This window comes from Giraffa tippelskirchi, chromosome 8, assembly GCF_054371585.1.
Source record: "Giraffa tippelskirchi isolate mGirTip1 chromosome 8, T2T-mGirTip1v1.2.pri, whole genome shotgun sequence".
Taxonomy (NCBI): domain Eukaryota; kingdom Metazoa; phylum Chordata; class Mammalia; order Artiodactyla; family Giraffidae; genus Giraffa; species Giraffa tippelskirchi.
In genome coordinates this window covers 66,580,922-66,604,325 of record NC_137282.1, presented here as the reverse complement: position 1 = coordinate 66,604,325, position 23,404 = coordinate 66,580,922, and the positions used below count along the sequence as shown (strand labels likewise).

The window sequence follows — 23,404 nt, the reverse complement described above, 5'->3', positions numbered from 1 at the left end:
ATCTCCAGGCAGGCATTGCTGTTTGAAGGGTGCCGTCTCAGCCAGAAGGCAGAGGCTGAGCTCCTCTTGTTGCACCAGCTCCCAAAAGAAGCCAAGAAAGGGAGCTGGAACAACAAACCACCCCAACGCCCAGGAAAGCGTTCTTCATGACAGAAGGCTAGAAAATGACCCAACATCCTTGTGGCCCAGAACCCCTCTAGAAATTCACTGTTCCATAAAAAAGAGAAACAGATGGGAAGTTCCAAGGAGAGGCAATGCCCATGGCCAGTGTATTTTAGAGACGGCCTGACCGCTCCGGGGAAGACACGCACTGACAGAACCCCTTGGGAAACAGCCGTGATAGTCCTCACTGTCGTAAGGGATTCCTCTGGGGACAACCTGCCCTGGGCACCACACGAGGGAGCAGACCGGCTTCTCTTCCTCTGCCCCCACACCATTCACTCATGAAGGCAGCTCAGGTGTTCTCATGCCCTGCCTGCCTGCCTGCCTGGCTCATCCGTGAGCTGTGACCACCTCCAGGACAGGACTCCACCTTCTGCTCTCTGTGTACCGTGAATCTGCACACAGTGGGCTTTCAGAACCTTAGGAGACTTGAGCCATTCCCACTCGAGCCAGAACCCTCCCCAGGAAGGAAAACAGCTGTGGAGTCCTTTTGGCCCCAGCACTGGTTCCGAAACCCTGGCGGCTCCTAGAGCCTCTACGGTGTGAAGAGGGAGGTCCCTTTTGACAGAGCTTTCCGGCCGTCAGATCTAAGCTGCTGTTTCACTGTCAGCTGTGTCTCTTCCGTTGCAGTGTTGCAGGTGGGCCACGCTGCTCCAAAGGAGCTCACAAGCTGAGTTTCAAGGGAGGTATTGAGAGGACAGGGATGGCTACAACGTGCTGCAAACTGAGTGAGGGTCCCCACAATCCTCAGCAAAGGTGTGTGGTGTGCAAGTGGGGAGTAGAGGGCCCCCAAGTTCCAAAGGAAGGGAGGTACTCGGGAGCTAAAGCCCTTGGCTGCTGTGGTAGCAGCTGCAGATGGCAGCTCGTCCACAGTGCACTTCGAATGAGGTCATATGAGCGGGACTCTGGAAATGGCTCCGAAATCCAGAGAAAGGGGTCAGGGTATGTGGGAATCCGGCGGGGGTGGGGGGTGGATGAAGGAAGGTGTCCTTCCTCTCTCCAGTGCAATTTGGTTTGGTGAGTCTCAAAGCTACCAGATGGCACTTCCCAAGTCAGGCCCCCGCAGGAATCAGGGTGGGCTGCATGCCTCGGCCCCTGCCACAGGGACAAGCCACACCAGTGGCCTCCCTGAGCTCCAATGGCCGGATCTGGGGGTTCTGTCTGGGTGCACACCTGCTTGTTCTGGCCAAGTTCCCCGCTTCTCTGAGCACCAGCTTCAACCTCTCGAATGAGGACATCGATTGCTACCTTGGCACGTTACTCTCTTCATCCTGTGAAGACTCATTAGGCTTATCCTACAATTACTAGCTGGCCCGAGGAGATATCTCCTGAATCCAGATTAAGCTGGAGTCTCCCAGGCTCATCTGGCATGTCTTCCCTGAAGTCTGCCAAAACCCACACCCTTGCGTTTCCAGGGACTCCCCTTAGCCAGCTGGGCAGAAAACCCAGCATGTTTCAAACAAGCTGACAGACAAGCGGGAGAGGACTCACGGGCAGACGGCTTCCCTCAGGTCTCGGGTGGAGCTCTGGGACCACAGCAGCAACAGGCCATCCCAGTCCCTGGGCTCAGCAGCGCCCTCATTCTCACGCCGGCGGCTCTGCCCTGAGGGGAGCAGGAAGGTCACCAACTGCCGCAGGCGGACCTCACGCCCCTCCCACTTATGGAGCCTGACCTCCCCCGGCCCCACCCCTTCCCCTACCCCAGCAGGACGAGAGCTCCTCTTCCCCTGGCTTCTAACGTGAGGCCCGGCCCTGGGCCCCGATTGGGCACTGCCCCAGTCCGGAGCCAATCACAGTGGCCAAGGAGGTGGAAGGCACCGATTGGCCAGGGCCAGGTCATGTGACCATACTCCCCAGGAAACTCAAATATTACCAAGATTCCCTAAGAAACCAATGAACAAAATTATCCAGTAAAGGCAAACCGTACTTTTTAATGAGGCCAAAGTCACAGGAAAAAAAAAAAAAAAAGCTTCACAATGAAGTGCTCAAGGAAGCTGCAAAATAAACTTTCAGAAAAGTTTAGTAGTTTTTTTAATAGGGTGACGGAGAGCTATACCTATCCCATATATGTGAATTTAGGTTTAAACTAGATTTCCCTTGGCTATTTTATAAGACAAAAAAACCCACATCACCCCCTTTCACTCCCCCCCACACCCAAAAAGTGTTTTAATCTATTGAATTTTTGTGTCCTCAGTTGTGTCTGATTCACGGCAACTCACGATCTCTACACAGCCAGGCTCTTCCGTCCATGGAATTCAGGGCAATTTTTTCTGTCACAGTAAATGCCCACCCTGGGTGATCCAAACGGAAGGGCTCAGAGGCTCCTGAGAGACTAACTCCTTTCAGCTGAGCACAGAGCTGGCTCCTCACTGGGATGCCTGTGGCCTGGGGCTCCCAGAGGGGAGAGCAGCACTCGCCCCACCGTGTGGTCACTGCTGGAAGTGCAGGCTGCTCCTCACTCCCCCTTGACAGTGTCCCTGAGGGCAGAACAGTGTGAAGTTAATCAAGGTGGAAACGCAAACTCCAATGCAAGCAAACTTCCCTCAAGGTCTCCAATACCACTCAGGAACAGGGTATTGGAAACTGCAGGGGATGACATGAATGAAGATGGAGACTTGACACCTTACACCGAGTTCACTTCCAGTTATCCCTAGACAAACATTCCATGAAAACTTGTCACAAATCTAGAGGAACAATGAGCCGAAACCGGACACGTGCTTTGAGTCTTCACACACAAAACTAAAAGGCAGTCCACAAAAAAAACCAGGAGAATACAGTGGACTTTGCAAAATCAAAGATATCTACTGTGGGAAAGACCTCAGTACAAAAGCAAAAGACAGGTCACACATCGCGAGACGAATGAGTGGAAACACAAAGCTTATCAAGGATGTGTCTCCAAACAGACAAAGAACACCAACACAACAAGCCTGTGAAAACTAGGGAAAGGTCTGAAGGGACACCAGACTGAGGAAGACACACACAGAGTATCCCGGATGATGTCCAGCACTGAGGGCCTGAAGAATCAACAGTCTAGTTGTACCTCCTCAGGCCTGTGTGACCCTGGGTGAGGCCTCTGTTTCCCGGTGGCTCTGAGAGATGGACAGGGAGGAAGGGGAAGAGAAATCACTTGCATTTCTAATACTCACAGCAAAGTCTTCCAATGAGAAGGGAATTATCACCCCCACTGACAATGCCATTCACTGAAGTGATCCCCACGGGTCCATCTAACCCAGAAGGGAAGGAAGGACCTGTTCTCACAAAACGGCGAGAGATGGAAGAAGGAAGATCAAGCCCACACCAATCCCTGGAAAGAGAAGCTGTGCTCAGGGCTTGAAAGAATTCCTATTTGGAAAATGATATCCCAGCCCCACAAGGCAATCCACAGCTTCGATGCTATTCCTCCCAAAATGCCAATGCATTTTCGCACCCAACCAAGAATTGCAAAAGGGGTACGGAAACAGAAAAGAGCCTAAATTGTCAATACAATCCGACGAAAAAGCCCCGATACGGACATCCAAGGTTGTGTGAAAGGAAATCAGACGACCAAACTAGGATCCTCAGGAGAGTATCGGAGAAGGCAATGGCGACCCACTCCAGTACTCTTGCCTGGAAAATGCCCTGGACGGAGGAGCCTGGTAGGCTGCAGGCCATGGGGTCGCGCAGAGTCAGACACGACTGAAGTGACTTAGCCGCAGCAGCAGCAGCAGGAGCCGGACAGTATGCTATTGGGAATACAACAACACACACAGATCCAGATCGATGGAATAAAGTTGAGGGTCCAGACACAGACCCCAGCATCCATGCTCAACTCATCTCTGACACAGAAGGGGAGAATATCCAAATGGGAACAAGAAAGCCTCTTCAATACATGTCCATGGGAAAACCAGACAGCTACATCTGAAGAACGCTATTGGTTTTGATCTCAGACCACCTCAATATCGGGGAAAACCTCACCCTAAAGGCTGATGTCATGAGATAGCTAGAAAGAAGCGTAGGTCAAAGGCTCCTTAACATCAGAGTCTCCTTGCCATTTGCTGGGCGGAGGTAGAAATGGGTCTCTTCAAGTAAGGGAAAGAGGTACACGAAGTACACCAATGGGTTTCCATCCAATGGAACCTCTTCACAACAGAGAAGCTAAGCAAGCATTCACAAATGCAAAAGAGAGGAAACGGAACACGAGAGACTCCTTGCAAGTGGTGTATCTGAGAAGGGGTTCATATGGAAAGAGACGAAGAATGCACAGCACTCAGATTCCAAGAAACACCACCACCACCCTTGACCCTTCCCCCATGACCAACTCCGACCTAAAGCCTTTCTCTCCCTCTAACCTATCCCTAAAACATAACCCTCATCTAATCATATACATGTGCATTCCTAGCATCCATCCGTCCACACACGAGAGAGAAAGAGGAAGACACAGACTGAATTGAGAAAGGAAAAGAGAGGGACACAGCCAGAGAGAGACACGGAACCAAAGAGAGGAAAGGAGTCGATGGTCCAGACTTTTCATCAATCTGTCTCGAAGGTAGAAGCAATGACAGCGCCCATCCACCCCAGAAGGGGGAAAAGGACGGAAGGTTTGGAGAGGAAAAGACAAGAACGCAGGGAGCCATTAGAAGCTCAGCCACCCGCAGAAGCCGAGCTGGGACACTTGAACAGAATCTCAATGGAAACAGAGGACCAGAAAGTTGGCCACTCTTTTCTATAAGAGAGGGAGACCTTCGAGTCTTCCTTTCGGTCCTCCAACTTGGATGCGGGGTCTCAAAACAGTCAGGAGGGGGAGTGCCTTTTCCTGGGTACCACGGCACATCCAGGCCTCGTTCTGCCCCATTCTGTGCTGTGTCAGCCCAGGAAGGAATCTTTCTTTCTGAAGTCTCAGCGCGCACGCTCCACGTGATATCGGCCCCAGGTGGAAAGGCATGGAGCTGCTCGTAGGCCGACAGACCTAGGAAGCAGATGGGAGAATGACCGCCACTCTGCAGATGGAGAGACTGGGGAAACCCTGAGGGGCATATGCTTGTCCAGGGCCACACCACTTATGAGAAGAAGGAGCCTGGTCTGAGAGCAGCGGGGCCCTCGGAGCTCAGGCCCTGGCTGCACCCAGGCCTCCCCAGGGCTGTCGGCTGGGCTGGGTGGGTGTCACTGTGCCTGCACATGGCTTAAGGGTGGTGGTCGAGCAGTCAGAAACCCAGGGATTCGCTTGGGAAGTTTTGGGGAAGGGACCTCAGCACGAACCCCAGGAAATGATGTCACCTGCCGGCAACAGAACCCAACAGAACCCGCAACCCGGGTATCCAGGCCTCGAGAGCGGAGAGGAGCCCCCAGCCAGATCACTTGCTGCCGAGATGTTCTGCTGTTTGCCCCTGCCCAGAGGCCGGGGCCTCAGGAGAGCTCACAGGCAGTGTGCGTGGGCACCCTGTCGACGTTGGCTCAGGGCACCCCCGAGACGCCTCTGGCCCTTTGCCCGGAGAAACAGAAAGGTAACACGGGGAGCCCCAGGCCGGGCCAGGCCACCTCTCCCATGCCACCCGGAAACACCGGGTCCTTTGCCTGTGTGTGTGGATGCGGGTTTCTCGGGGTGTGTCTCCCTCAAGGAAGCCCAGGTGGATGTGGGGTCAGAAGCCTGCGGACAAGTTGTGTCCACACCCCAGGGGAGAGCATGCTGGGCGGGATGGGGAGAGTGCGGGCAGGGCCGGCCACCCAGGCTGACCTCACACCCTCAGGTGGGTCTCTTTCCTCCCGGGTGGGGATCTGAGCAGACACACGTCTCTGACCCTTCTGGGCAGAGAAGTTCGAGCAGGCCGAAGCAGCGGCTCCACTGGCCAGGCCCAGCTCGGAAAACTCCCAGCATGGCTGGCTGACGGTCACTGTCGTTGCAGAGCTTCCCACGTGATGAGGCCGAGGACGGGGACACCCCATCCAGCTCCCGGAGGGAGGGGTCGGAGCACCACCCCCCCGCCCGTGAGGCCCAGTGCAGGCTCCAGGTGAGCGTGCCCACGGAGGCATCAGCCCCACCGGGGGCGAAGCGGAGGCGGGGAAGGCCTGCTGCCGAGACACCGCCCAGGATACACCCGGCGGCCCAGTCTGAGGCTGCCACGGAGCTCAGCACACCCGGCTCCGACCCAGAGTCCCGAGAACCCCGGCCTCTGAGGCAGCAGGAGGACCTGGAGCCCAGCACGCCAGAGCACAGAGGTGAGGACGCTGGGGCTGGTGTACGGGAGTGTGTGCGGAGGGGGTGCTGAGCTACACAGGGACGAGTCCCCGAAAGCTGCTGCTGGGCCTGCAGCAAGCGCTGGCCTCACACCCCCCGCCCCCCATCTTGCACACTTCAGTCCCAAAAGACATCCGACCCTGGGTATTCTTTGGGAATCTCTTGGAAGCTTTCTGTCCCGGGATACGCACATGCCAAGGCTGGCCTGCGGGCAAACGATGCTTCTCCCACAGCTCTAGCACTGGCCTCCAACTGGAACCAGGCTCCACTTCCCAGACCTGTCCCTACAGAGGTGGTGGCTCCAGGTGCAGGACCCAGGGATCCACCGAGGGCAGATGGAGAACCGAGACTTGCCCTCGCAGAGACACCAGGCCAGCTGGGTACTGGCCAGCACACCGGGCAGATCGGATCTCCGTGCCTGCAGGACCCCCAGCCCCAGGCACTGATGTCCCACCCCCTCAGCCAGAACCTCCACCTCCACGTGCACCTCTACCTGCTCGGCCTTTGGCAGGAGAACCCGAGGCAGAGGAGGAGTCACCGCCTCGGCAGGGAGAGCCTGCCCTGGCTCCCGCGCAACACCCAGACGCCCACGATGACTCACCCACCCCTGCAGGGAGAACGAGCCCCCGCTCTGGACAGAGACCCAGAGCCCTTGCCGGAAACACCACGTCCAGGGGAGCGGTCGGCTCTGCAGCCTCCATCCCTGTCTGCTCACCGTGGACGCCGTCAACTCGGTCTGCCCCCAGGGGACATGGAGTTCCTTTCCCCCGAACTGCTTTGCATTTGGTTTGTTTCCACCTTTCTGGTGATGTTTTCTTTTTTGCGTGGTTTCCTGTATTTTTGTTGGTTAAGTTGGGATTAGTAAACTTTTTCATCATTGTTGCAATTTGGGAACACTGTTGTGTAACTCTGGTGATACTGTGTTACCATCACCACTTTGTAGTTTCAGACCCGTTCCATCTTTATGCCCCACCCCCCAACAAAGCCTGGATTCAAGGCAAGCACGCCCTGTTCATCCCTCCGCCCGATCCTGAACACAATTTCATCTTTTCCTTCTGCATTCCTTCCTATATTCTTGGTGTCCCCAATCAATGACTCTCAGTGAAATGACTGAAGGAGTTTTTTTCGGACGCTCCACCTACTGTAAGACTCCACTGGAGAGTTCTCATGTTTATGTCCTTTGAACTAGCCTTTGATAGCCGAAAGTTCGTTGTACGTCCTTTCAAGATACCATGTGCCAAACGAAGCCCTTTTGGCAAATGCCATCATTATCTCCAGGCAGGCATTGCTGTTTGAAGGGTGCCATCTCAGCCAGAAGGCAGAGGCTGAGCTCCTCTTGTTGCACCAGCTCCCAAAAGAAGCCAAGAAAGGGAGCTGGAACAACAAACCACCCCAACGCCCAGGAAAGCGTTCTTCATGACAGAAGGCTAGAAAATGACCCAACATCCTTGTGGCCCAGAACCCCTCTAGAAATTCACTGTTCCATAAAAAAGAGAAACAGATGGGAAGTTCCAAGGAGAGGCAATGCCCATGGCCAGTGTATTTTAGAGACGGCCTGACCGCTCCGGGGAAGACACGCACTGACAGAACCCCTTGGGAAACAGCCGTGATAGTCCTCACTGTCGTAAGGGATTCCTCTGGGGACAACCTGCCCTGGGCACCACACGAGGGAGCAGACCGGCTTCTCTTCCTCTGCCCCCACACCATTCACTCATGAAGGCAGCTCAGGTGTTCTCATGCCCTGCCTGCCTGCCTGCCTGGCTCATCCGTGAGCTGTGACCACCTCCAGGACAGGACTCCACCTTCTGCTCTCTGTGTACCGTGAATCTGCACACAGTGGGCTTTCAGAACCTTAGGAGACTTGAGCCATTCCCACTCGAGCCAGAACCCTCCCCAGGAAGGAAAACAGCTGTGGAGTCCTTTTGGCCCCAGCACTGGTTCCGAAACCCTGGCGGCTCCTAGAGCCTCTACGGTGTGAAGAGGGAGGTCCCTTTTGACAGAGCTTTCCGGCCGTCAGATCTAAGCTGCTGTTTCACTGTCAGCTGTGTCTCTTCCGTTGCAGTGTTGCAGGTGGGCCACGCTGCTCCAAAGGAGCTCACAAGCTGAGTTTCAAGGGAGGTATTGAGAGGACAGGGATGGCTACAACGTGCTGCAAACTGAGTGAGGGTCCCCACAATCCTCAGCAAAGGTGTGTGGTGTGCAAGTGGGGAGTAGAGGGCCCCCAAGTTCCAAAGGAAGGGAGGTACTCGGGAGCTAAAGCCCTTGGCTGCTGTGGTAGCAGCTGCAGATGGCAGCTCGTCCACAGTGCACTTCGAATGAGGTCATATGAGCGGGACTCTGGAAATGGCTCCGAAATCCAGAGAAAGGGGTCAGGGTATGTGGGAATCCGGCGGGGGTGGGGGGTGGATGAAGGAAGGTGTCCTTCCTCTCTCCAGTGCAATTTGGTTTGGTGAGTCTCAAAGCTACCAGATGGCACTTCCCAAGTCAGGCCCCCGCAGGAATCAGGGTGGGCTGCATGCCTCGGCCCCTGCCACAGGGACAAGCCACACCAGTGGCCTCCCTGAGCTCCAATGGCCGGATCTGGGGGTTCTGTCTGGGTGCACACCTGCTTGTTCTGGCCAAGTTCCCCGCTTCTCTGAGCACCAGCTTCAACCTCTCGAATGAGGACATCGATTGCTACCTTGGCACGTTACTCTCTTCATCCTGTGAAGACTCATTAGGCTTATCCTACAATTACTAGCTGGCCCGAGGAGATATCTCCTGAATCCAGATTAAGCTGGAGTCTCCCAGGCTCATCTGGCATGTCTTCCCTGAAGTCTGCCAAAACCCACACCCTTGCGTTTCCAGGGACTCCCCTTAGCCAGCTGGGCAGAAAACCCAGCATGTTTCAAACAAGCTGACAGACAAGCGGGAGAGGACTCACGGGCAGACGGCTTCCCTCAGGTCTCGGGTGGAGCTCTGGGACCACAGCAGCAACAGGCCATCCCAGTCCCTGGGCTCAGCAGCGCCCTCATTCTCACGCCGGCGGCTCTGCCCTGAGGGGAGCAGGAAGGTCACCAACTGCCGCAGGCGGACCTCACGCCCCTCCCACTTATGGAGCCTGACCTCCCCCGGCCCCACCCCTTCCCCTACCCCAGCAGGACGAGAGCTCCTCTTCCCCTGGCTTCTAACGTGAGGCCCGGCCCTGGGCCCCGATTGGGCACTGCCCCAGTCCGGAGCCAATCACAGTGGCCAAGGAGGTGGAAGGCACCGATTGGCCAGGGCCAGGTCATGTGACCATACTCCCCAGGAAACTCAAATATTACCAAGATTCCCTAAGAAACCAATGAACAAAATTATCCAGTAAAGGCAAACCGTACTTTTTAATGAGGCCAAAGTCACAGAAAAAAAAAAAAAAAAAGCTTCACAATGAAGTGCTCAAGGAAGCTACAAAATAAACTTTCAAAAAAGTTTAGTAGTTTTTTTAATAGGGTGACGGAGAGCTATACCTATCCCATATATGTGAATTTAGGTTTAAACTAGATTTCCCTTGGCTATTTTATAAGACAAAAAAACCCACATCACCCCCTTTCACTCCCCCCCACACCCAAAAAGTGTTTTAATCTATTGAATTTTTGTGTCCTCAGTTGTGTCTGATTCACGGCAACTCACGATCTCTACACAGCCAGGCTCTTCCGTCCATGGAATTCAGGGCAATTTTTTCTGTCACAGTAAATGCCCACCCTGGGTGATCCAAACGGAAGGGCTCAGAGGCTCCTGAGAGACTAACTCCTTTCAGCTGAGCACAGAGCTGGCTCCTCACTGGGATGCCTGTGGCCTGGGGCTCCCAGAGGGGAGAGCAGCACTCGCCCCACCGTGTGGTCACTGCTGGAAGTGCAGGCTGCTCCTCACTCCCCCTTGACAGTGTCCCTGAGGGCAGAACAGTGTGAAGTTAATCAAGGTGGAAACGCAAACTCCAATGCAAGCAAACTTCCCTCAAGGTCTCCAATACCACTCAGGAACAGGGTATTGGAAACTGCAGGGGATGACATGAATGAAGATGGAGACTTGACACCTTACACCGAGTTCACTTCCAGTTATCCCTAGACAAACATTCCATGAAAACTTGTCACAAATCTAGAGGAACAATGAGCCGAAACCGGACACGTGCTTTGAGTCTTCACACACAAAACTAAAAGGCAGTCCACAAAAAAAACCAGGAGAATACAGTGGACTTTGCAAAATCAAAGATATCTACTGTGGGAAAGACCTCAGTACAAAAGCAAAAGACAGGTCACACATCGCGAGACGAATGAGTGGAAACACAAAGCTTATCAAGGATGTGTCTCCAAACAGACAAAGAACACCAACACAACAAGCCTGTGAAAACTAGGGAAAGGTCTGAAGGGACACCAGACTGAGGAAGACACACACAGAGTATCCCGGATGATGTCCAGCACTGAGGGCCTGAAGAATCAACAGTCTAGTTGTACCTCCTCAGGCCTGTGTGACCCTGGGTGAGGCCTCTGTTTCCCGGTGGCTCTGAGAGATGGACAGGGAGGAAGGGGAAGAGAAATCACTTGCATTTCTAATACTCACAGCAAAGTCTTCCAATGAGAAGGGAATTATCACCCCCACTGACAATGCCATTCACTGAAGTGATCCCCACGGGTCCATCTAACCCAGAAGGGAAGGAAGGACCTGTTCTCACAAAACGGCGAGAGATGGAAGAAGGAAGATCAAGCCCACACCAATCCCTGGAAAGAGAAGCTGTGCTCAGGGCTTGAAAGAATTCCTATTTGGAAAATGATATCCCAGCCCCACAAGGCAATCCACAGCTTCGATGCTATTCCTCCCAAAATGCCAATGCATTTTCGCACCCAACCAAGAATTGCAAAAGGGGTACGGAAACAGAAAAGAGCCTAAATTGTCAATACAATCCGACGAAAAAGCCCCGATACGGACATCCAAGGTTGTGTGAAAGGAAATCAGACGACCAAACTAGGATCCTCAGGAGAGTATCGGAGAAGGCAATGGCGACCCACTCCAGTACTCTTGCCTGGAAAATGCCCTGGACGGAGGAGCCTGGTAGGCTGCAGGCCATGGGGTCGCGCAGAGTCAGACACGACTGAAGTGACTTAGCCGCAGCAGCAGCAGCAGGAGCCGGACAGTATGCTATTGGGAATACAACAACACACACAGATCCAGATCGATGGAATAAAGTTGAGGGTCCAGACACAGACCCCAGCATCCATGCTCAACTCATCTCTGACACAGAAGGGGAGAATATCCAAATGGGAACAAGAAAGCCTCTTCAATACATGTCCATGGGAAAACCAGACAGCTACATCTGAAGAACGCTATTGGTTTTGATCTCAGACCACCTCAATATCGGGGAAAACCTCACCCTAAAGGCTGATGTCATGAGATAGCTAGAAAGAAGCGTAGGTCAAAGGCTCCTTAACATCAGAGTCTCCTTGCCATTTGCTGGGCGGAGGTAGAAATGGGTCTCTTCAAGTAAGGGAAAGAGGTACACGAAGTACACCAATGGGTTTCCATCCAATGGAACCTCTTCACAACAGAGAAGCTAAGCAAGCATTCACAAATGCAAAAGAGAGGAAACGGAACACGAGAGACTCCTTGCAAGTGGTGTATCTGAGAAGGGGTTCATATGGAAAGAGACGAAGAATGCACAGCACTCAGATTCCAAGAAACACCACCACCACCCTTGACCCTTCCCCCATGACCAACTCCGACCTAAAGCCTTTCTCTCCCTCTAACCTATCCCTAAAACATAACCCTCATCTAATCATATACATGTGCATTCCTAGCATCCATCCGTCCACACACGAGAGAGAAAGAGGAAGACACAGACTGAATTGAGAAAGGAAAAGAGAGGGACACAGCCAGAGAGAGACACGGAACCAAAGAGAGGAAAGGAGTCGATGGTCCAGACTTTTCATCAATCTGTCTCGAAGGTAGAAGCAATGACAGCGCCCATCCACCCCAGAAGGGGGAAAAGGACGGAAGGTTTGGAGAGGAAAAGACAAGAACGCAGGGAGCCATTAGAAGCTCAGCCACCCGCAGAAGCCGAGCTGGGACACTTGAACAGAATCTCAATGGAAACAGAGGACCAGAAAGTTGGCCACTCTTTTCTATAAGAGAGGGAGACCTTCGAGTCTTCCTTTCGGTCCTCCAACTTGGATGCGGGGTCTCAAAACAGTCAGGAGGGGGAGTGCCTTTTCCTGGGTACCACGGCACATCCAGGCCTCGTTCTGCCCCATTCTGTGCTGTGTCAGCCCAGGAAGGAATCTTTCTTTCTGAAGTCTCAGCGCACACGCTCCACGTGATATCGGCCCCAGGTGGAAAGGCATGGAGCTGCTCGTAGGCCGACAGACCTAGGAAGCAGATGGGAGAATGACCGCCACTCTGCAGATGGAGAGACTGGGGAAACCCTGAGGGGCATATGCTTGTCCAGGGCCACACCACTTATGAGAAGAAGGAGCCTGGTCTGAGAGCAGCGGGGCCCTCGGAGCTCAGGCCCTGGCTGCACCCAGGCCTCCCCAGGGCTGTCGGCTGGGCTGGGTGGGTGTCAGTGTGCCTGCACATGGCTTAAGGGTGGTGGTCGAGCAGTCAGAAACCCAGGGATTCGCTTGGGAAGTTTTGGGGAAGGGACCTCAGCACGAACCCCAGGAAATGATGTCACCTGCCGGCAACAGAACCCAACAGAACCCGCAACCCGGGTATCCAGGCCTCGAGAGCGGAGAGGAGCCCCCAGCCAGATCACTTGCTGCCGAGATGTTCTGCTGTTTGCCCCTGCCCAGAGGCCGGGGCCTCAGGAGAGCTCACAGGCAGTGTGCGTGGGCACCCTGTCGACGTTGGCTCAGGGCACCCCCGAGACGCCTCTGGCCCTTTGCCCGGAGAAACAGAAAGGTAACACGGGGAGCCCCAGGCCGGGCCAGGCCACCTCTCCCATGCCACCCGGAAACACCGGGTCCTTTGCCTGTGTGTGTGGATGCGGGTTTCTCGGGGTGTGTCTCCCTCAAGGAAGCCCAGGTGGATGTGGGGTCAGAAGCCTGCGGACAAGTTGTGTCCACACCCCAGGGGAGAGCATGCTGGGCGGGATGGGGAGAGTGCGGGCAGGGCCGGCCGCCCAGGCTGACCTCACACCCTCAGGTGGGTCTCTTTCCTCCCGGGTGGGGATCTGAGCAGACACACGTCTCTGACCCTTCTGGGCAGAGAAGTTCGAGCAGGCCGAAGCAGCGGCTCCACTGGCCAGGCCCAGCTCGGAAAACTCCCAGCATGGCTGGCTGACGGTCACTGTCGTTGCAGAGCTTCCCACGTGATGAGGCCGAGGACGGGGACACCCCATCCAGCTCCCGGAGGGAGGGGTCGGAGCACCACCCCCCCGCCCGTGAGGCCCAGTGCAGGCTCCAGGTGAGCGTGCCCACGGAGGCATCAGCCCCACCGGGGGCGAAGCGGAGGCGGGGAAGGCCTGCTGCCGAGACACCGCCCAGGATACACCCGGCGGCCCAGTCTGAGGCTGCCACGGAGCTCAGCACACCCGGCTCCGACCCAGAGTCCCGAGAACCCCGGCCTCTGAGGCAGCAGGAGGACCTGGAGCCCAGCACGCCAGAGCACAGAGGTGAGGACGCTGGGGCTGGTGTACGGGAGTGTGTGGGGAGGGGGTGCTGAGCTACACAGGGACGAGTCCCCGAAAGCTGCTGCTGGGCCTGCAGCAAGCGCTGGCCTCACACCCCCCGCCCCCCATCTTGCACACTTCAGTCCCAAAAGACATCCGACCCTGGGTATTCTTTGGGAATCTCTTGGAAGCTTTCTGTCCCGGGATACGCACATGCCAAGGCTGGCCTGCGGGCAAACGATGCTTCTCCCACAGCTCTAGCACTGGCCTCCAACTGGAACCAGGCTCCACTTCCCAGACCTGTCCCTACAGAGGTGGTGGCTCCAGGTGCAGGACCCAGGGATCCACCGAGGGCAGATGGAGAACCGAGACTTGCCCTCGCAGAGACACCAGGCCAGCTGGGTACTGGCCAGCACACCGGGCAGATCGGATCTCCGTGCCTGCAGGACCCCCAGCCCCAGGCACTGATGTCCCACCCCCTCAGCCAGAACCTCCACCTCCACGTGCACCTCTACCTGCTCGGCCTTTGGCAGGAGAACCCGAGGCAGAGGAGGAGTCACCGCCTCGGCAGGGAGAGCCTGCCCTGGCTCCCGCGCAACACCCAGACGCCCACGATGACTCACCCACCCCTGCAGGGAGAACGAGCCCCCGCTCTGGACAGAGACCCAGAGCCCTTGCCGGAAACACCACGTCCAGGGGAGCGGTCGGCTCTGCAGCCTCCATCCCTGTCTGCTCACCGTGGACGCCGTCAACTCGGTCTGCCCCCAGGGGACATGGAGTTCCTTTCCCCCGAACTGCTTTGCATTTGGTTTGTTTCCACCTTTCTGGTGATGTTTTCTTTTTTGCGTGGTTTCCTGTATTTTTGTTGGTTAAGTTGGGATTAGTAAACTTTTTCATCATTGTTGCAATTTGGGAACACTGTTGTGTAACTCTGGTGATACTGTGTTACCATCACCACTTTGTAGTTTCAGACCCGTTCCATCTTTATGCCCCACCCCCCAACAAAGCCTGGATTCAAGGCAAGCACGCCCTGTTCATCCCTCCGCCCGATCCTGAACACAATTTCATCTTTTCCTTCTGCATTCCTTCCTATATTCTTGGTGTCCCCAATCAATGACTCTCAGTGAAATGACTGAAGGAGTTTTTTTCGGACGCTCCACCTACTGTAAGACTCCACTGGAGAGTTCTCATGTTTATGTCCTTTGAACTAGCCTTTGATAGCCGAAAGTTCGTTGTACGTCCTTTCAAGATACCATGTGCCAAACGAAGCCCTTTTGGCAAATGCCATCATTATCTCCAGGCAGGCATTGCTGTTTGAAGGGTGCCGTCTCAGCCAGAAGGCAGAGGCTGAGCTCCTCTTGTTGCACCAGCTCCCAAAAGAAGCCAAGAAAGGGAGCTGGAACAACAAACCACCCCAACGCCCAGGAAAGCGTTCTTCATGACAGAAGGCTAGAAAATGACCCAACATCCTTGTGGCCCAGAACCCCTCTAGAAATTCACTGTTCCATAAAAAAGAGAAACAGATGGGAAGTTCCAAGGAGAGGCAATGCCCATGGCCAGTGTATTTTAGAGACGGCCTGACCGCTCCGGGGAAGACACGCACTGACAGAACCCCTTGGGAAACAGCCGTGATAGTCCTCACTGTCGTAAGGGATTCCTCTGGGGACAACCTGCCCTGGGCACCACACGAGGGAGCAGACCGGCTTCTCTTCCTCTGCCCCCACACCATTCACTCATGAAGGCAGCTCAGGTGTTCTCATGCCCTGCCTGCCTGCCTGCCTGGCTCATCCGTGAGCTGTGACCACCTCCAGGACAGGACTCCACCTTCTGCTCTCTGTGTACCGTGAATCTGCACACAGTGGGCTTTCAGAACCTTAGGAGACTTGAGCCATTCCCACTCGAGCCAGAACCCTCCCCAGGAAGGAAAACAGCTGTGGAGTCCTTTTGGCCCCAGCACTGGTTCCGAAACCCTGGCGGCTCCTAGAGCCTCTACGGTGTGAAGAGGGAGGTCCCTTTTGACAGAGCTTTCCGGCCGTCAGATCTAAGCTGCTGTTTCACTGTCAGCTGTGTCTCTTCCGTTGCAGTGTTGCAGGTGGGCCACGCTGCTCCAAAGGAGCTCACAAGCTGAGTTTCAAGGGAGGTATTGAGAGGACAGGGATGGCTACAACGTGCTGCAAACTGAGTGAGGGTCCCCACAATCCTCAGCAAAGGTGTGTGGTGTGCAAGTGGGGAGTAGAGGGCCCCCAAGTTCCAAAGGAAGGGAGGTACTCGGGAGCTAAAGCCCTTGGCTGCTGTGGTAGCAGCTGCAGATGGCAGCTCGTCCACAGTGCACTTCGAATGAGGTCATATGAGCGGGACTCTGGAAATGGCTCCGAAATCCAGAGAAAGGGGTCAGGGTATGTGGGAATCCGGCGGGGGTGGGGGGTGGATGAAGGAAGGTGTCCTTCCTCTCTCCAGTGCAATTTGGTTTGGTGAGTCTCAAAGCTACCAGATGGCACTTCCCAAGTCAGGCCCCCGCAGGAATCAGGGTGGGCTGCATGCCTCGGCCCCTGCCACAGGGACAAGCCACACCAGTGGCCTCCCTGAGCTCCAATGGCCGGATCTGGGGGTTCTGTCTGGGTGCACACCTGCTTGTTCTGGCCAAGTTCCCCGCTTCTCTGAGCACCAGCTTCAACCTCTCGAATGAGGACATCGATTGCTACCTTGGCACGTTACTCTCTTCATCCTGTGAAGACTCATTAGGCTTATCCTACAATTACTAGCTGGCCCGAGGAGATATCTCCTGAATCCAGATTAAGCTGGAGTCTCCCAGGCTCATCTGGCATGTCTTCCCTGAAGTCTGCCAAAACCCACACCCTTGCGTTTCCAGGGACTCCCCTTAGCCAGCTGGGCAGAAAACCCAGCATGTTTCAAACAAGCTGACAGACAAGCGGGAGAGGACTCACGGGCAGACGGCTTCCCTCAGGTCTCGGGTGGAGCTCTGGGACCACAGCAGCAACAGGCCATCCCAGTCCCTGGGCTCAGCAGCGCCCTCATTCTCACGCCGGCGGCTCTGCCCTGAGGGGAGCAGGAAGGTCACCAACTGCCGCAGGCGGACCTCACGCCCCTCCCACTTATGGAGCCTGACCTCCCCCGGCCCCACCCCTTCCCCTACCCCAGCAGGACGAGAGCTCCTCTTCCCCTGGCTTCTAACGTGAGGCCCGGCCCTGGGCCCCGATTGGGCACTGCCCCAGTCCGGAGCCAATCACAGTGGCCAAGGAGGTGGAAGGCACCGATTGGCCAGGGCCAGGTCATGTGACCATACTCCCCAGGAAACTCAAATATTACCAAGATTCCCTAAGAAACCAATGAACAAAATTATCCAGTAAAGGCAAACCGTACTTTTTAATGAGGCCAAAGTCACAGAAAAAAAAAAAAAAAAGCTTCACAATGAAGTGCTCAAGGAAGCTACAAAATAAACTTTCAAAAAAGTTTAGTAGTTTTTTTAATAGGGTGACGGAGAGCTATACCTATCCCATATATGTGAATTTAGGTTTAAACTAGATTTCCCTTGGCTATTTTATAAGACAAAAAAACCCACATCACCCCCTTTCACTCCCCCCCACACCCAAAAAGTGTTTTAATCTATTGAATTTTTGTGTCCTCAGTTGTGTCTGATTCACGGCAACTCACGATCTCTACACAGCCAGGCTCTTCCGTCCATGGAATTCAGGGCAATTTTTTCTGTCACAGTAAATGCCCACCCTGGGTGATCCAAACGGAAGGGCTCAGAGGCTCCTGAGAGACTAACTCCTTTCAGCTGAGCACAGAGCTGGCTCCTCACTGGGATGCCTGTGGCCTGGGGCTCCCAGAGGGGAGAGCAGCACTCGCCCCACCGTGTGGTCACTGCTGGAAGTGCAGGCTGCTCCTCACTCCCCCTTGACAGTGTCCCTGAGGGCAGAACAGTGTGAAGTTAATCAAGGTGGAAACGCAAACTCCAATGCAAGCAAACTTCCCTCAAGGTCTCCAATACCACTCAGGAACAGGGTATTGGAAACTGCAGGGGATGACATGAATGAAGATGGAGACTTGACACCTTACACCGAGTTCACTTCCAGTTATCCCTAGACAAACATTCCATGAAAACTTGTCACAAATCTAGAGGAACAATGAGCCGAAACCGGACACGTGCTTTGAGTCTTCACACACAAAACTAAAAGGCAGTCCACAAAAAAAACCAGGAGAATACAGTGGACTTTGCAAAATCAAAGATATCTACTGTGGGAAAGACCTCAGTACAAAAGCAAAAGACAGGTCACACATCGCGAGACGAATGAGTGGAAACACAAAGCTTATCAAGGATGTGTCTCCAAACAGACAAAGAACACCAACACAACAAGCCTGTGAAAACTAGGGAAAGGTCTGAAGGGACACCAGACTGAGGAAGACACACACAGAGTATCCCGGATGATGTCCAGCACTGAGGGCCTGAAGAATCAACAGTCTAGTTGTACCTCCTCAGGCCTGTGTGACCCTGGGTGAGGCCTCTGTTTCCCGGTGGCTCTGAGAGATGGACAGGGAGGAAGGGGAAGAGAAATCACTTGCATTTCTAATACTCACAGCAAAGTCTTCCAATGAGAAGGGAATTATCACCCCCACTGACAATGCCATTCACTGAAGTGATCCCCACGGGTCCATCTAACCCAGAAGGGAAGGAAGGACCTGTTCTCACAAAACGGCGAGAGATGGAAGAAGGAAGATCAAGCCCACACCAATCCCTGGAAAGAGAAGCTGTGCTCAGGGCTTGAAAGAATTCCTATTTGGAAAATGATATCCCAGCCCCACAAGGCAATCCACAGCTTCGATGCTATTCCTCCCAAAATGCCAATGCATTTTCGCACCCAACCAAGAATTGCAAAAGGGGTACGGAAACAGAAAAGAGCCTAAATTGTCAATACAATCCGACGAAAAAGCCCCGATACGGACATCCAAGGTTGTGTGAAAGGAAATCAGACGACCAAACTAGGATCCTCAGGAGAGTATCGGAGAAGGCAATGGCGACCCACTCCAGTACTCTTGCCTGGAAAATGCCCTGGACGGAGGAGCCTGGTAGGCTGCAGGCCATGGGGTCGCGCAGAGTCAGACACGACTGAAGTGACTTAGCCGCAGCAGCAGCAGCAGGAGCCGGACAGTATGCTATTGGGAATACAACAACACACACAGATCCAGATCGATGGAATAAAGTTGAGGGTCCAGACACAGACCCCAGCATCCATGCTCAACTCATCTCTGACACAGAAGGGGAGAATATCCAAATGGGAACAAGAAAGCCTCTTCAATACATGTCCATGGGAAAACCAGACAGCTACATCTGAAGAACGCTATTGGTTTTGATCTCAGACCACCTCAATATCGGGGAAAACCTCACCCTAAAGGCTGATGTCATGAGATAGCTAGAAAGAAGCGTAGGTCAAAGGCTCCTTAACATCAGAGTCTCCTTGCCATTTGCTGGGCGGAGGTAGAAATGGGTCTCTTCAAGTAAGGGAAAGAGGTACACGAAGTACACCAATGGGTTTCCATCCAATGGAACCTCTTCACAACAGAGAAGCTAAGCAAGCATTCACAAATGCAAAAGAGAGGAAACGGAACACGAGAGACTCCTTGCAAGTGGTGTATCTGAGAAGGGGTTCATATGGAAAGAGACGAAGAATGCACAGCACTCAGATTCCAAGAAACACCACCACCACCCTTGACCCTTCCCCCATGACCAACTCCGACCTAAAGCCTTTCTCTCCCTCTAACCTATCCCTAAAACATAACCCTCATCTAATCATATACATGTGCATTCCTAGCATCCATCCGTCCACACACGAGAGAGAAAGAGGAAGACACAGACTGAATTGAGAAAGGAAAAGAGAGGGACACAGCCAGAGAGAGACACGGAACCAAAGAGAGGAAAGGAGTCGATGGTCCAGACTTTTCATCAATCTGTCTCGAAGGTAGAAGCAATGACAGCGCCCATCCACCCCAGAAGGGGGAAAAGGACGGAAGGTTTGGAGAGGAAAAGACAAGAACGCAGGGAGCCATTAGAAGCTCAGCCACCCGCAGAAGCCGAGCTGGGACACTTGAACAGAATCTCAATGGAAACAGAGGACCAGAAAGTTGGCCACTCTTTTCTATAAGAGAGGGAGACCTTCGAGTCTTCCTTTCGGTCCTCCAACTTGGATGCGGGGTCTCAAAACAGTCAGGAGGGGGAGTGCCTTTTCCTGGGTACCACGGCACATCCAGGCCTCGTTCTGCCCCATTCTGTGCTGTGTCAGCCCAGGAAGGAATCTTTCTTTCTGAAGTCTCAGCGCACACGCTCCACGTGATATCGGCCCCAGGTGGAAAGGCATGGAGCTGCTCGTAGGCCGACAGACCTAGGAAGCAGATGGGAGAATGACCGCCACTCTGCAGATGGAGAGACTGGGGAAACCCTGAGGGGCATATGCTTGTCCAGGGCCACACCACTTATGAGAAGAAGGAGCCTGGTCTGAGAGCAGCGGGGCCCTCAGAGCTCAGGCCCTGGCTGCATCCAGGCCTCCCCAGGGCTGTCGGCTGGGCTGGGTGGGTGTCACTGTGCCTGCACATGGCTTAAGGGTGGTGGTCGAGCAGTCAGAAACCCAGGGATTCGCTTGGGAAGTTTTGGGGAAGGGACCTCAGCACGAACCCCAGGAAATGATGTCACCTGCCGGCAACAGAACCCAACAGAACCCGCAACCCGGGTATCCAGGCCTCGAGAGCGGAGAGGAGCCCCCAGCCAGATCACTTGCTGCCGAGATGTTCTGCTGTTTGCCCCTGCCCAGAGGCCGGGGCCTCAGGAGAGCTCACAGGCAGTGTGCGTGGGCACCCTGTCGACGTTGGCTCAGGGCACCCCCGAGACGCCTCTGGCCCTTTGCCCGGAGAAACAGAAAGGTAACACGGGGAGCCCCAGGCCGGGCCAGGCCACCTCTCCCATGCCACCCGGAAACACCGGGTCCTTTGCCTGTGTGTGTGGATGCGGGTTTCTCGGGGTGTGTCTCCCTCAAGGAAGCCCAGGTGGATGTGGGGTCAGAAGCCTGCGGACAAGTTGTGTCCACACCCCAGGGGAGAGCATGCTGGGCGGGATGGGGAGAGTGCGGGCAGGGCCGGCCGCCCAGGCTGACCTCACACCCTCAGGTGGGTCTCTTTCCTCCCGGGTGGGGATCTGAGCAGACACACGTCTCTGACCCTTCTGGGCAGAGAAGTTCGAGCAGGCCGAAGCAGCGGCTCCACTGGCCAGGCCCAGCTCGGAAAACTCCCAGCATGGCTGGCTGACGGTCACTGTCGTTGCAGAGCTTCCCACGTGATGAGGCCGAGGACGGGGACACCCCATCCAGCTCCCGGAGGGAGGGGTCGGAGCACCACCCCCCCGCCCGTGAGGCCCAGTGCAGGCTCCAGGTGAGCGTGCCCACGGAGGCATCAGCCCCACCGGGGGCGAAGCGGAGGCGGGGAAGGCCTGCTGCCGAGACACCGCCCAGGATACACCCGGCGGCCCAGTCTGAGGCTGCCACGGAGCTCAGCACACCCGGCTCCGACCCAGAGTCCCGAGAACCCCGGCCTCTGAGGCAGCAGGAGGACCTGGAGCCCAGCACGCCAGAGCACAGAGGTGAGGACGCTGGGGCTGGTGTACGGGAGTGTGTGCGGAGGGGGTGCTGAGCTACACAGGGACGAGTCCCCGAAAGCTGCTGCTGGGCCTGCAGCAAGCGCTGGCCTCACACCCCCCGCCCCCCATCTTGCACACTTCAGTCCCAAAAGACATCCGACCCTGGGTATTCTTTGGGAATCTCTTGGAAGCTTTCTGTCCCGGGATACGCACATGCCAAGGCTGGCCTGCGGGCAAACGATGCTTCTCCCACAGCTCTAGCACTGGCCTCCAACTGGAACCAGGCTCCACTTCCCAGACCTGTCCCTACAGAGGTGGTGGCTCCAGGTGCAGGACCCAGGGATCCACCGAGGGCAGATGGAGAACCGAGACTTGCCCTCGCAGAGACACCAGGCCAGCTGGGTACTGGCCAGCACACCGGGCAGATCGGATCTCCGTGCCTGCAGGACCCCCAGCCCCAGGCACTGATGTCCCACCCCCTCAGCCAGAACCTCCACCTCCACGTGCACCTCTACCTGCTCGGCCTTTGGCAGGAGAACCCGAGGCAGAGGAGGAGTCACCGCCTCGGCAGGGAGAGCCTGCCCTGGCTCCCGCGCAACACCCAGACGCCCACGATGACTCACCCACCCCTGCAGGGAGAACGAGCCCCCGCTCTGGACAGAGACCCAGAGCCCTTGCCGGAAACACCACGTCCAGGGGAGCGGTCGGCTCTGCAGCCTCCATCCCTGTCTGCTCACCGTGGACGCCGTCAACTCGGTCTGCCCCCAGGGGACATGGAGTTCCTTTCCCCCGAACTGCTTTGCATTTGGTTTGTTTCCACCTTTCTGGTGATGTTTTCTTTTTTGCGTGGTTTCCTGTATTTTTGTTGGTTAAGTTGGGATTAGTAAACTTTTTCATCATTGTTGCAATTTGGGAACACTGTTGTGTAACTCTGGTGATACTGTGTTACCATCACCACTTTGTAGTTTCAGACCCGTTCCATCTTTATGCCCCACCCCCCAACAAAGCCTGGATTCAAGGCAAGCACGCCCTGTTCATCCCTCCGCCCGATCCTGAACACAATTTCATCTTTTCCTTCTGCATTCCTTCCTATATTCTTGGTGTCCCCAATCAATGACTCTCAGTGAAATGACTGAAGGAGTTTTTTTCGGACGCTCCACCTACTGTAAGACTCCACTGGAGAGTTCTCATGTTTATGTCCTTTGAACTAGCCTTTGATAGCCGAAAGGACGTTGTACGTCCTTTCAAGATACCATGTGCCAAACGAAGCCCTTTTGGCAAATGCCATCATTATCTCCAGGCAGGCATTGCTGTTTGAAGGGTGCCGTCTCAGCCAGAAGGCAGAGGCTGAGCTCCTCTTGTTGCACCAGCTCCCAAAAGAAGCCAAGAAAGGGAGCTGGAACAACAAACCACCCCAACGCCCAGGAAAGCGTTCTTCATGACAGAAGGCTAGAAAATGACCCAACATCCTTGTGGCCCAGAACCCCTCTAGAAATTCACTGTTCCATAAAAAAGAGAAACAGATGGGAAGTTCCAAGGAGAGGCAATGCCCATGGCCAGTGTATTTTAGAGACGGCCTGACCGCTCCGGGGAAGACACGCACTGACAGAACCCCTTGGGAAACAGCCGTGATAGTCCTCACTGTCGTAAGGGATTCCTCTGGGGACAACCTGCCCTGGGCACCACACGAGGGAGCAGACCGGCTTCTCTTCCTCTGCCCCCACACCATTCACTCATGAAGGCAGCTCAGGTGTTCTCATGCCCTGCC

At 55.0% G+C, this 23,404-nt stretch overlaps 3 protein-coding genes across 3 annotated transcripts; all 3 read left to right on the top strand.

Moving 5' to 3' along the window:
- The first annotated feature begins 5,449 nt into the window (after positions 1-5,449).
- LOC145517213 (uncharacterized) lies at positions 5,450-9,410 on the top strand. The gene is made up of 3 exons (XM_081519481.1): positions 5,450-5,642; positions 6,042-6,354; positions 6,607-9,410. The coding sequence occupies exons 1-3, from the start codon at positions 5,508-5,510 to the stop codon at positions 7,233-7,235; spliced, it is 1,077 nt and encodes a 358-aa protein (XP_081375607.1). The 5' UTR covers positions 5,450-5,507; the 3' UTR covers positions 7,236-9,410.
- Positions 9,411-13,014: 3,604 nt separating this feature from the next.
- Positions 13,015-14,902, top strand: LOC145517162 (uncharacterized). The gene is made up of 3 exons (XM_081519425.1): positions 13,015-13,285; positions 13,685-13,997; positions 14,250-14,902. Exons 1-3 carry the CDS (start codon positions 13,049-13,051, stop codon positions 14,876-14,878), a joined length of 1,179 nt encoding a protein of 392 aa, XP_081375551.1. The 5' UTR covers positions 13,015-13,048; the 3' UTR covers positions 14,879-14,902.
- Positions 14,903-20,734: 5,832 nt separating this feature from the next.
- On the top strand, positions 20,735-22,541 carry LOC145517237 (uncharacterized). The gene is made up of 3 exons (XM_081519509.1): positions 20,735-20,927; positions 21,327-21,639; positions 21,892-22,541. Exons 1-3 carry the CDS (start codon positions 20,793-20,795, stop codon positions 22,518-22,520), a joined length of 1,077 nt encoding a protein of 358 aa, XP_081375635.1. The 5' UTR covers positions 20,735-20,792; the 3' UTR covers positions 22,521-22,541.
- Positions 22,542-23,404: the final 863 nt, after the last annotated feature.